Consider the following 14,187-nt stretch of genomic DNA (forward strand, 5'->3'; position numbering starts at 1 on the left):
AGATACATAAAGGTGAAAACAAGTCATATGAAGATATGAGATAACCAAGGAATTGAACGGAGAGAAAAGAAAAGAGGTTCCAAGAAGAGTCTCAGGGGTTATCTTCATTGAGGGGAGAAGAGAAAGATAATGATCCAACAAAGGAGATAGAGAAACTGAAGCCAAACAGGTAAAACAGGAGAGTAGTATAAAAGAAAGAAGCCAGTAGTATCAAAAACTGAGGAAAAGTCAATGTGAATGCTGTTAAGGGCTCACTAGTCACTTTGGAAAGACCATTACTGAACTGTGTATAATCAGAAACCAAATTACAAGCCAGGGAAAGCAATGCTTAAATGCTAAAGACACTCAAAACTGTGTCTTAGACAAATTTTTTCTTGTTTTAAAAATGTGATTAAATGGTGACATATGTTTTAGGGGCTTAATATGATTCACATAAGTTGTTTAAATGAATATTTGTTTGAAACACAACAAATCAAAAATCCATTGTACAATATAAGTCCAAGAAAGACTAGTACCTTCCTCATCTGTAATACAAAAGATTTGGATGAAGTCATCTCTAAGGTCCCATATATCTTTTTAATTCTACTGCCTTCTATTTTGTCTTTCCTCAGCCCCTATGATCCATGGCACATGGAGTGAGTAGCAGTGGAATTGCAAGGGCAGTTCTTTATTTTGAATTTTATTGCTTTGTTTTTAATGAGTGAATAAACTCAATTGATCATGGTTAAGCTGAGCTAATATAATAAAAATGACAATTCTGGGGTGGCTAGGTGGTGCAGGGGATAAAGCACCAGCCCTGGAGTCAGGAGTACCTGGGTTCAAATCCGGTCTCAGACACTTAATAATTACCTAGCTGTGTGACCTTGGGCAAGCCACTTAAACCCATTTGCCTTGCAAAAAAATGACAATTCTAACTGAATTAAATAACTTATTCAGTGCTACACCAATCAATCAAAAAATTATTTTACAAAGCTAGGAAAAAGCAATAGCAAAATTCGTCTGGAGGAACAAAAGGACAAAAATATCAAGGGAATTAATGAAAAAAATGCAAAAGAAGGTGGTCTAGCTGTGCCAGATGGAAAACTATATGATAGAGCAGTCATCAAGAGTATCTGGTACTAGCTAAGAGAGAATAGTGGAATAGATTAGGTATAAAAGAGAATATTGGGACAGATTAGATATAAAAGTAGCAGCAGTAGATGACTATAGAAATCTATAATTTGATAAATCCAAAGACTAGCTTCTGGGATACAGCCTCACTATTTGACAAAAACTGCTGGGAAATTTGGAAAATAACATGGCAGAAACTACATTAAAACATCTCACACCAAGATAAGGTCAAAAGGGGTTCAGGATTTAGACAAAAGGGTGATATCATAAGCCAATAAGGAGAAAAAGGAATTGTCTTTCCATCAAATCTATGGAATGAGAAAAGTTTATGAGCAAAGATAGAAATCATGATAAATTGCAAAATGGATAATTTTGCTACATTAAATTAAAAAGATTTTGTACAAATAAAACCCATGCAACCAAGATTAGAAGGAATTCAGAAAGAAGGGGAAAGAATTTTCATAGCTAATGTTTCTGACAAAGGATGCACTTCTAAAATATATAGCTAACAGTATCAAATTTATAAGAACACAAGTCATTCTCCAATTGATAAATGGTCAAAGGATATGAACAGGCAGTTTTCAGAAGAAGAAATCATTATTGATTAGAGAAATGCAAATTAAAACAACTCTGAGGTACCATCTCACACTTATCCAGATTGTGAGGAGCTTATCCAATATAGCAAAAAAAAAAAATGTTGCATGTTGAAAGGGATATGGGAAAACTGGAACACTAATGCACTGTTAGTGGAGTTGTGAACTAATCCAACCATTCTGGAGAGCAGTTTGAAACTATGCCCAAAGGGAAATAAATCGGTGCATAACCTTTGATCCAGCAATACCATTATTTCATCTATATCCTAAAAAGATCTTTAAAAAGGGAGAAAGACCCACATATACAAAAATCTTTATAGCAACTGTTTTTGTAGTGGCAAAGCATTGGAAACCGAAGGATCACCCATCAATTGGGGAATGGCTGAACAAGTTATGATACATGAATATTATAGAGTAATTTTGCTCTGTAAAAAATTATGAGCAACCTGATTTCAGAAAAACATGGAATACTTGCATGAACTGTTACTGAGTGAAGTGAGTAGAACTATATTAACATCAATATTGTAAGAGAATCAACTATGATGGATGCAACTCCTCTCAGGAGTTCAGTGAACAAGGATAATCCTAAGCCACTAATTAAGGAAAATGCCATCTACATCCGGGGGGGGGGGGGGGGGACTATGGGTTCTGAATGCAGAGGAAAGCATACTCTGTTTACTTTTTAAAATGTTATATTTTTTCTTTTTTTTTCCTCTCATGGTTTTCCTCCTTAGTTCTAATTCTTCTTTCACAACATGATGAGTATGGAAATATGTTAAACACAATTATACATGTACAACTTATAGCCAACTGCTACCATAGGGTGGGAGGAGAGAAGGAAGGATGATAGAAAAATGTAGAATTCAAAAGCCTATAAAAGGATCAATGTTGAAAACTACCTGTGCATGTAATTGGAAAATAAATTAAAAAAAAATTTTAAAGAGTGAGATTGAGTCTAGAAAATTAAGACCAGGAAGTGACTATGGTATTTGGAGTCACTTAACAGGACCCATTAAAATCACTTCCATATCCTGGATAAGGTCATTCAACAACTGAAGGATCAGACCTTTAATGATGAGATTGTTTATATACACTTTTTCCTTTGCAAAGATCAACCAGAGACAAGCATTTACTATAAAATTATATGAATTTAATCTCTATTCCCATCATAATCAATAGCACATCAAAATACAAATGGTTGTACATAATACTTAGCACTTATTTATTTGTGATTTATACCCCAACGTGCTTCTATAAGGCTATGTTTAGATAAAACATAAATATGCTTTTGGGAAAGGTACCATCACAAGTAAATACAAAGAGTGAGGAGATGATACTAAGTCACTGCTTAGTTCTCTAGGAGAGCCAAGATACTTTTAATTGAGTGAGAAATGAAGGGTCTCTCAGATATTCCCATCTCCTCTCAATGGCTCTCCAGATTCAAAATATCCTAAGAAAGAATGGAGAGAGGAACTGAGGTCTGAAAGGGAAAAGAACAGATGTGGATACTTCCCTCTTCATGAGAAAATGGATTTAGAAAAGTTTCCCCATCATATACCAGTACTGATTTTCTACCCACAGGCATAACTTGGCAACTACAGTCACTGTGACACACTGAATCTCTAATAATTTAAGGACAAAATAATGAACAAATGGCCCAGTAGAGGAAAATGGAAGCATTTTAAGACTATATACCCTGCTTTCAAAATAGTTCAAGTCAATTGAAGGAGAATTTATGAAGCACTGCTTCTGTGCTAGACATTAGCACAGTGACTGTCACATAGTAGGCACTTAATAAATGTTTATTGATCATTTAATTGATTAGAAGTCCCTTCTGAAATAGGTAACTCCTGCCCACAAGGGGTTTACATTCTATACCAAGAGTTAAAAAGATTGATGGATTTAGGAACAAGGGGAATCTGAATTCAAATCCAGATTCTGTCACTTCCTAGTTATGTGACAGAACAAATCACTTCATATCTTCAGGACTCAGTTTCCTCACCTATAAAATTAGGGTTGTACCTTAGAAGTCCCTTCTAGCTGATCCATAGATCTATGATTCTATGATCCTGGATTTCCTCCTATGAACACAAATCCAAATAATACAGTGTGATTTGAAGAGAAAGTAATCATTAGCAACTGAATAAAAAAAGATGGTCCCAGTTTCACTGTTAACGAAACAGATGAAATAATCAACTGTAAAAATTTCCAAAGTTTCATAATAGGAGGAACAACTATTTGGTTCATTTCCTCATGGGTCAATGAGAACATTGTCTCATGTACATACCCAAAGAGCACTGTAAAATTTCAAAAATAGGAAATCAATATCAACCTTGAAAAAGGGCAAAAGAAACTGAAGACTCAAGAAAATCCCCCAATAGTGTCAGTCAGGAAAATAGGAAACAAAATACTATAAAGACTTCTACATTAAAGTTTTTAATCTTGTATTACTATGAATATATCTAGTCTAAGCCTATATTGGGATATTTGGGGGGAGTGGAGTCTGGACCAGTGGTAAGCAATTCTGTATATGAAAATTCCATCTACCAATGTAGATCATCTATCACTTTTTGCCATCCACTGTTGATTGAAAGTTTGAGAGATTATGTGACTTGCCAAGGGTTATCCAGATAGGAGTCAGAGAAAGGACAAACTCATGGCTTCCTGACTCCAGGACTGACTTTCTATTCACTATATGACATGGCAATTTTTTTGGAATCAATCAGTATTAAATGACTTGCTCAGAGTCATATGACTATTAAGTGGCTGGATTTGAGACTGGATTTGAACTCAGGTCCTCCTGAGTCCAGGGTACTGTACCACCAAGTTGCCTCTATCACATGGCATCTTAAAACTTAGTCGTGGGACTTAAGTATAGGCAAAAAATTATTCCATAACATACCCATCTTTCTCCCCATAGTGAATTTCCTAAGTCTGCCAAGTGGTGTTATAAAAATGTTTCTGGCAAAGAGTATGTGGGTCTTTGTTTTCCTGAGAAAATTCATTATCATTGCAGAGAGCTTTCAGGGCACTAACTGTCTACTTTTAGAACAACGATTTCCCTCATACACATACCCTCTAAAGTAATACCTTCCTATTTGTCTGAAGCAGTTCAACAAATAATGAAGCAGGACACCCTCTTGACCTTCCAGTGTCTTTGGTAGAGATAATGATCTGGTGATAAGGACCCCCATCAACTCCCAAGAGGACAGAATAAGGAAGTTAAGAAAATAACCCAGATTTAAAGGCAGCACCATTATTTTATGTTCTAGCTGGGGTGGGGGGGGCAGAATTTGAAGTCCAGGAAGAATGTGCAAAGTTATTCTTGTCATGACTGAGTTGGATAGCGCCGCTGAGCAAGGCGATTTGGCCGATTCACTCCTGTAGTCATGGAGAGCTAGAAGGGAAGGAACAGATGGTAGATGAGATTACAGCTGAACCAAGAATGGTATTGTTGGACTGACTGATTGATTGATTGACTGATTGGTCCAGGCAAGCTGAGAACAGATCTCCCAGAGAGTTCTCCTAGCTACATCTGTCCTTTTCCACTTCCCTCTGAGACTCCTGTTTGGCACTCCATGCACACTTCACTGTTTAAGTTGGGGGAAGAAATTGAGTTATCACAAAAAGAGGAGCATGGTAATGAAAATGTGCATCCCCTCCAATCCCCACCCACCCATCAAGTGACATAAAACATTTTCTGCAACATGAGACATTATAAACCTGCCTTATGATGGTTAGCTCAATGACCAATAATTCTGTGAAATAGTTGCTGATATACATGACCTCAACGATAATGGTCTGCTCTTCTTAAATGTCCTTCTCTTTGTATCTTCACCCTGTCCCACCAGTAGAATGTTAGGCTCTTGGGAAGGTTTCATTTTCTATTTCCAGGAGCTTGCACAAAGTAGGCATATCAATTAGTCATTAAGCACTTGCTATGGACCAAGCACATTGCCTTACATGTTGGGAATATTAAGAAAGGCAAAACGTCTCTGCCTTCAAATAACCTCTTTGTTGAATAGAGTCAATTCAAATTGAAAAGCTAAAATCTTAATCTCTAATCCAGACACTCAATAACACCATAAACCTGGGAATACCACGGTGTTGCCAGTAGCAATGATGAGACCTCTCCTTGCTCTCCTTACCTGAGGGACCTGAGATGGATTGTAGAGAGGGACAGCATTTCCCAAGGTGGGAGGAGGAGGTAGACCACTGGGATGAAAATTAAAATTTTTTGATGTACCCTGAAACAAAAGAGAGTAAGAGAAATGGATCCCTATTTTTCTCCAGACCAAGGAAAAGTGTCTCTTGTATGCCAGACCTGGTCAATGGGGTTCACAGTAAGGGTTTCATAAAGAAACCAAGGAATTCCAAATAGAAAAAGCAAAATCATGGTAAGCCAGTCTTTGGAATTAGGACTTGGCTATTGAGAAATCCATGAGTGACCTTTGAATCAAATAAAAAGAAAAGTATAGCTGCCATCATATATTATATTAATATTAAAAATGCTATCATTATACTAATATATTGCTATATATTATAATATAATGTATTAATATGATATTTAATTAATACAAATATAAATAATAATAAACATTTATATGGTACTTTAAGATTTAGAATCACTTTATATATGTTCTTCATTTTATCCTCACAACAACTCTGTAGAGTGTTATTATTCCCAGTTTACAAATGAGGAAACTGAGACTGAGAAAGTCTAAACAACTTGCCCAAAGTCACTTAGCATCATAAAGTCTGTTATTTCACTTTAAAGGGTCACAAAGCCATTTATGTCTATTTAAAAGGTCACAAAGTCAGTTATGTCTATTTAAAGAGTACAAAGCAAATTATATAAGTTTAAAGAGTCACAAAACTAGTTGCCCCTATATAAAAATAATATTATTGTCCTTTGAAAGCACTTTCCTAAAACACGAAAATGAAGAGACAAATAAGAAGGCTCTAACCAACCTGTGAAAGAGAAAACTGTTTTAGTAGAATGTCAGTGAAATCTATAGTAAACACAAATGTCAGCTTTTGTCAATGAAACAAGTTCATTTTGGCTCCTAATCTTGGTAAAATTGGCCATTTTTAGATTAAGACATGAGCATCAGACATATTAGAATCCACAGAGAGACAAAAGAAAGTTTGGTCATGGGACCAAAAGTCACTGGTGAACTTTGTCTGAAGTATTTTTCCCAGTATTAGAGTAGTTAATCTTTTCCGGGAAGAGGCAGAACCCTTGAAGGCAGAACCCAGCACCAAGATTTAAGACCTCACAGACAAGGCAAGTTTCAGGGCACTGCTTAGATTAATTCCCTCAAAGAGTCACTCACCTCCATTGCAGACAGATTTTTACTAACCATGGATCCTCTTCTTTCATCCTCACCTAGAAAACATTAAGTCCACAAAAATTCACACCTGGCTCAGACTCAGGCATTCCCCATTCCTAGAAATTGTCCAGTGGCAGACTTATGCCAACATCACAGTGATCTCTGAGATGGTCATATCCATGAGAACAAGAAAAGCCTCAAAAGTCATCGTAAAGGACACAACTGTCGCTGACTGTAATGGTACATAGGCTTTTGGGGGAGTATTCTGTGCTTAAGACTTCAGTTTAAAACACCGTCATCATGATAGTGCCTAAGATGTTCCAGGGATAAACACAATACAAGGAAATACAAATAAAAATGCACAAGGAAAGCTGACTGGGTAATCAAAGTCTACAGAACTTTAATGTTCTGCCATAAAGAGCTCCTTACTGCCTCTCTTGCTCTCCCTCCTTCCAACACAAACAACTCTGCAATCATAGTATAATGGCCAGCTCAGAAACACCAGTTCCAAAGCCTGGGCTATCACAACTTTTATTTATTGCCTACTGTTATCTCCATTATGGGAAAGAAATCAGTGCCCTCATTAAAAGGTTATTGACAGCAGCTGCTGCCTAGAAAAGCTGCAGACTCATAGCCCAACCCCCTTGATTCACTGAATGTGGTAATCAATCAATCAATAAACATTTTTTAAAATTCTTACTTTGGGTCAGGCACTGAAATGGGTATTCAAATAAATAAATAAGTAAATAAAATGAAATTAAATAAAAAAATAAGTGAAACAATCCTTCCACTTGGAGAACTTACATTCTAATCAAGGGGCCAACATGGATATGTAAAAAAATAAAGGAGGGGATGTACTAGCAACTGGAAAGAGCTGGAAAGGATGACAATACATGCCACCCTAAGATCAAATTTACCTGGACTTCTGAAGGGCATAGTGTTGGCACCTGGGTGAGGCAAGAAAAGGGGAACAGATGATGTGGAGAGGTTTGTGCTAGATAAGGAAGGTTGAGTTTCATTGGGTGTCTCCTACAAATGGAAAAAAAATTGTGATTAAAAATACTTAAGGAAAAAGCCATATCAATTTTATAACAAAATATAACACCCAGACTATCACAAAACCTTCAAAACTGACCTTAGTTTAATTTTTTTGCCCTTCCAATCCATCCTCGTTCTGTCACTTCATCTAAACTCACTGCTTTCATTTCATTCCTTTTCTCAAAATATATAATTATTACCTACTGGGCTACTCTATCAATATTCTTATGTCAGGAATTGAAAGGTCTTCATAACGCTGGAACAGCATAATGCAACAATTCCATGATTCAGAGTCATAAGGCATCTTGATGGGCACAGTGAACAGGGCACTGAACCTGAAATTTTGGAGATCTGAGATCAAATCCAGTCTCAGACATTTACACGCTATGTAACCCTAAGTATATCAATTCACTTCATTCTGCTTTACTTTTCTCAATTGTAAACTGGGAACGATAGTAGCACCCATCTTCCAGGGTTCCTATGAAGAACTGCTGGAAATAATACTGGTAAAGTGCTTGTCACTTTAATAAATGTTAATTCCTTTCCCTCTTCATGAAACTTGAGTTCAGATCCCAATTCCAATATCTATTAGCTGTACAACTGACCATAGGCTAGTGTCTTAATCATATAGCCTCGCTTTCCTTGTCTATATAATGGGGATTTTTAGGATTTGCACAACCAACTTAAAGAATTTTGGAGATGATACTTTGTAATTCTTAAAATCCTATATACATAGTATTAAACTAATTAATATTATAAAATATAATTATTACCATTCCAATTTATTCTCTACTATTCCCACTCCTGTCAAACTAAGACACAAGATACCAGGTGATACTTCCAAGGTACCAAGGAAGCTGAGTGGATGAAAGGTTGAAATTAAAGCCTTGTACATCCACTCAGTGATTACCTCAGAGTCAGGGCTGTCAGAGGAGTCCTCTTCTTCAGAAGGCATCTTAGCAGGTTTTGATCGAAACCAACCAAACCATCCAAAACCAGAACCCTGAGGAAATAGGGAAGGGGGAACCATACTGTACATAGAATTGTTTCTCTCCATCATTTAAATACTACATGATAACAATCTTTGAACAAGAAGATAAAGAATGCCATGGAAACTTCCGTCCATGTTGTACAAATTGGAAGAGAAGAAAAGAGGGGATAGAGCTCTGGCCTCATGTTGAGATGGGGTAACAGTAACTTTGGAAAGTAGCTTTGGAAAGTTCTTATACCCCTTCCAGGTGAACAGAGGAAAATGAGAATGGTCAGCCAATATACTTTAGATTTCTGCTTATTGCCCTGGAGCAAGAAGAAAGATACTTCACAGAACTATAGGAACAGGTTCTTCTGGGAACATTCATGTTCTCTTCCAGATAAGGTGAAGAACAGGAGAAAGAAATTGCAGTTCTTCCTCAACCAATATTCTCACCTTTTTTCTCTGTAGAGAATGTTCGTAAGGTCAGAGGTTATGGAACTGATCTAAAGCATAAAGATCTGGGCCCAGTAAACAAGAGGGTTGTGTACCCATCAGGAGGCCCTATGGAAAGAGTACTGTTCTCAAGAGTCTAGTGTCTTTAATGTTTACTAACTATATGACGTTAGGCAAGTCACTTAATCTGTCATCTGTTTTCTGTCCTCTAAATTAGGGATCATAATATGACCTCACAGGGTGGCCATGTAGATAGAGCTTTATTATTAATTATGAGAATAGCTAACATATATTTTACAAAGCACTTTACATCAATTGTCTCATTTGAACCTCAAACAGTCTGGTGAGCTAGGCTTTTTTTCTTGTTATTCTACAGATGAGGAAAAGAAGAAAGAAAGAAAGAAAGTGACTTGTCCAGAGTCAGATAGCTAGTGTGTCTGAGACAGAATCCAAATGCAGATCCTCCTGACTCCAAGTCCAGTGCTCTGGACCTTAACATACTATAACTATGAATTATTATTATTGAGGCACAGAAATAAATTAAAATCCCTCAAAGTACAAAGTAGATACAGATATAACAAGAGATTAGTCTTTTCCACCTTTGCATTCTTTTCTGATTCCTTCTTATTCTTTACATTATCTTGGACAGCTTTCTTTTCATCTTCATCATCTTCATCATCATCATCATCATCATCATCTGAAGGGTCTTCTTTTTCCCCATCAAGAGAAATGGTGGAACCCTTAGAATTGCCTCGAACTCTAGTAGCCACTGAGTCCTGAATCAAGAGAGATGGCATCAGATAACTTAGTGGGCTGGTGCTAAAGAACAGAAGCAAAGAGTTATTAAAGTAATGATGCAGAAAGAGAAAGTCCAAGACATTCCCCCAACCAGTCGATAGGAGCCAAGAAACTTGCTTCTACTCTAGCCATGCAAGGAGACTTGGGAAGTCATTTCAGCTCAAGACACAGAATTATCACAAATATAAGGACTAAGATCAGCTGTGTACAGCTTTACAGAAAATAAAGCTGAGAACCATTGCCTATATCAGAGTAGAAAATGACCCTGGCTCTACTGTAATGACCAGGTTAAGGCTTTTGCTTAGAGCCGTTCAGGAAAGCAGGTCCTTCCACTTTTCCCCCAGCAAACTAAAAAATCAGAACAAATGCTGTGGTGCTACCAAGTCCAAGCAAAGCTGGCTTGACTTGGTGATCTAGCTTTCCTTCCCAGCCCATTCTCTTCATAAAGATTGACGAAGTTAGGAGGAAATAGTATTCACAGATCATTCTTTCCTGACATCTAAAGAATTTGTAACAAAGGATATAGGAAGAAATAAAAGAGATAAGAATTTCTTGGAAGCAACTGGAAGACTGGGTAGTAAGCAAATATAGACAAACAGGTAGATCATGACCAAAAATTTCCACTAAACAAACAGTACAATCTGACTTCAGTATCTTAGGTCTCCTCTCACTTGGAGTTTGAAAATTACCTTTTCAATCTCAGGGTACTGGTATTGATCTGACTTTTGAGATTCTGGGATATCTTCTGTAATATAAAAACAAAATAACATAATTTAGATGTTTGCCTTCATTATTTCCTGAAATGGTCCACAAAGCTACAGGCATTTAAGGGCAAATTCAATAGGATCACTAAACTCCAAGTAAAGTATGTTCAACCATACCAGGAGAAGACATTAACCTAGCTCCTCCTTGCCCATTGAACAAGGCCATTTCTGTACCTTCAAACACAGTGAGACCTTGAGCTAACTTTGTATCTAATTAAAGTAGTTCCCAATCCCACTCTCTCTAATTTGACCCCTGCCTCCATTTTGGACAACAAAAAAAAAAGAGTAGAGATGCTAATTTTTATCTATCTCTTCCATTTACAACTCTTTTCTGGCATAGTCAGTAACCTTTTCTAGGTATCAGGATGCATAAGAAGGAACTTATAATAAAATGAGGAAAAGTTTCCTGTATATTCTTTCTTTTATCCTCTTGTGTAAGTGGATGACCTTCAGAAAGTGGTTTTGCCTTACATGACTGTGAAATTTTAAAAAAGAATGGTATTTTCTTCTCACAGGCTGGAGTAACTCTCCAAGAACTCTCTCATAATTCAAGAGGTTTGCCTTCCCCACACCAATGCTTCTCATTCCAGTTGGAAGTTATAAAACCTAAAACAATTATTTCCTCTCTAAATGACTGATACCCAAGAAGAAGTTGTCCTGAAATCATAAATTACACTTGTAGAAATCAGCATCTTTATCAATCCTGGCTCCCATTTCTACTCATTACCCTCTTTGTCTTCCTTTGCTTCATCGTCTACCTCCAGATCTCCAACACTCTCTTGAAAGCAAAAGCTCTTCAGCCCAGGTAGCAGGCACTTACCATGGGGTAGGTATACTTGCTGAACTTCCTCTGGCTGTGTTATTACAGAGGGTAATGTCATTGTTGTCTCTGGCCTGCTATAAAGAGGTATTGATGTGCCTGGATACCCAGGACCTTCTCCAGCAGTCTTCAGGCCTAGATGAAAGGGAGGGTGCTGCTTCAGATCTGGCTGGCTTGAATCTGTTCCCTCAGGTGGAAGCTGTGTGGATGAAGGGTACTGGAGAGGCTCTGAGTAGACCTGACCCAGAGAGGGATCTTGGTAAAGGGTGTTTTCTGAGAACAAAAGGGAGAGGAGAATAAGATGCTCAGAAGTAGGTTTTGATTAACTAATCTAAAATTATTCATTTTGATATCTTTTATTAGGAAGTAGTAATAAGGATAGCATAACAATAATGCTGATGATAATAATAATATTAATCAATATCCTGCAATTAAAACTAGAAGGGATGTTTTAGATCATCTAGTCCAACCCTCTCCCATTTTATTGATTACCAAATTGAGATCTGTGGAAATGAAATGACTTGCCTAAAGTCACACAAATAACTAATAGCAGAACCAGGATTCAAATCTGGGTCTTCTAATCCCAAATTCCATACCTTCCTTGTAGCATCTTTTTTTTAGAATTGTCACTTTGCTTTCTGGTTCATTTTCTCATTTGATGAAGAATGAAAACTAAAGCTATACCCTCCCATTTAAGAGCATCATTAGGGGCTCATTTACTTCAACCTTAGAAAAACCACCAATGAAAATCTCAAGCCCAACATCAGAAATTCATAGTGGGCTTTCCTTTTTCCCCGAATAGAATACAGTCAACTCTTCTCTAAGTGAGGGACTGAAGGATCCTGAAATGCAGAGATAACCCATCCTCACTAGTGTGAATTTTTGCCAATCCTGTTAATAAGCAGAACTGACAAAATGCAAGAATCCTTATGATTCCCCTTGTTCATCTTCTGATGAAGGGGCTAAATGACAGAGAAATGACCAAAAGGAAGGTTAAAAAGAGAGCAACTAAAAGAGTTTAAATGATCAAATGTTGCCCCTGGAAAGAGCATGTGTGTGTGATCTTGATAAAGGAGCCAAGTTTCTCTAGGGATATCTATGATTACCTCCCTCCCAAAGATATTTTAAATCCTAATGAAGGGGGTTGTAAAAGAACTTTGAAAATAATTATGCTATACAAGCATTTATTCTTTTATATATATGATATTTAATCAGCCAATAAAAATGTGATTATCAAGCTTCATAGCTTCCAGATCAAAAAGAAAAATATTCCAAGTGGTAGAGAACAGAAAGATTGCATGCAAGTAATTCCAGACAGAATAATCACACAGAACTATTCATTAGCAATAAGGAAGAAAGGAAGGAGAAGGGGAAGGAAAGAGAAGAGGAGGGGAAAGGGAAAGGAAGAAAAGTGGAAGGGAAAGGAAAGGAAGATGAAGGGAAAGAGAAGGGAAAAGAATCTTCTTATACAGGATATGTTGTGATATAATAGACTGAAAAAAAGGAAAATAACTTTTACTCAAAATATAAAATAGCTTTTCACTTAAAAATAGTTTTCATCTTTAAAAATTAATATATAAGAAAACTATTCAGGCCAGAATAATCCCAAAAGACTATTCATTAGCAATGGAAAAGGAAAGGGTAAATAAAAAAACTACTACAATTGATGGTTTTCAAACACCCTCTAAGAAAATTAGAGATGAGCAAAATCTTCAAAACGCAAGTGCAGAGAACAAGGAAAATGGCAAGGGAGGCAGTATGGTGCTTTCAAAGAAGGGTTAAGGTGAGAACAAAAAGAGGCCAGCTTAGAGTTTGATTATTTAGAAAAGCAATAAACAAACGAACAGGAAATGGTGAAGAGAGAAGGAGGAAATCACAATGATTCTTGCAACTGAGACAACACATGTGAAAGTCACTCAAATAGCGAGATCAGAGGTAAAGAAGAGTGGAGAATCTCATCATCTTCATTCTTAAGTGGGCCAAGTAAAGGAAGCTTTTGAAAATGATTCCAGTGGTAGAAGAACCAAAAAAATAGCAAAGAATAAAACTGAAATGTTCATGGTTAGTGGGGATGTTTGAACATGAAAATGAAGGTTAAATTGCCTCAAATAAAACAAACTACAGTTCCAAGAGGGCATATTACTCATTTAAAAGGGCAAAGCATAGTGATTTGCATCTGGAAGCTGGAAGGGTAGGAAAAAAGAAGAGGATTGATTTTTTTTTCAAGCAATATAAACCCCAGGTACTTGTGTTTATTTCGGTGGTGAGTGATTTTATTATTTTTTAGAAGTATAAGTTGTCTTAA

The 14,187-nt window shown here is 36.7% G+C and overlaps 1 protein-coding gene across 1 annotated transcript in view; it reads right to left on the reverse strand.

Annotated features, from left to right (window-relative positions):
- Positions 1 to 2,383: 2,383 nt before the first annotated feature.
- SEC16B (SEC16 homolog B, endoplasmic reticulum export factor) overlaps positions 2,384 to 14,187 on the reverse strand; it is an 88,790-nt gene continuing 76,986 nt past the window's right edge. The window contains exons 19-26 of the mRNA XM_074222111.1: positions 11,883 to 12,155; positions 10,988 to 11,043; positions 10,100 to 10,276; positions 8,985 to 9,077; positions 7,954 to 8,065; positions 7,040 to 7,092; positions 5,852 to 5,950; positions 2,384 to 5,100 (exon numbers count right to left, since the gene is read on the reverse strand). Coding sequence (XP_074078212.1) covers positions 5,032 to 5,100; positions 5,852 to 5,950; positions 7,040 to 7,092; positions 7,954 to 8,065; positions 8,985 to 9,077; positions 10,100 to 10,276; positions 10,988 to 11,043; positions 11,883 to 12,155 — 932 coding nt within the window. The 3' untranslated portion in view covers positions 2,384 to 5,031. The remainder of the gene's footprint in view (positions 5,101 to 5,851; positions 5,951 to 7,039; positions 7,093 to 7,953; positions 8,066 to 8,984; positions 9,078 to 10,099; positions 10,277 to 10,987; positions 11,044 to 11,882; positions 12,156 to 14,187) is intronic.

Source organism: Macrotis lagotis, chromosome 2, assembly GCF_037893015.1.
Source record: "Macrotis lagotis isolate mMagLag1 chromosome 2, bilby.v1.9.chrom.fasta, whole genome shotgun sequence".
NCBI classification, from domain to species: Eukaryota; Metazoa; Chordata; class Mammalia; order Peramelemorphia; family Peramelidae; genus Macrotis; species Macrotis lagotis.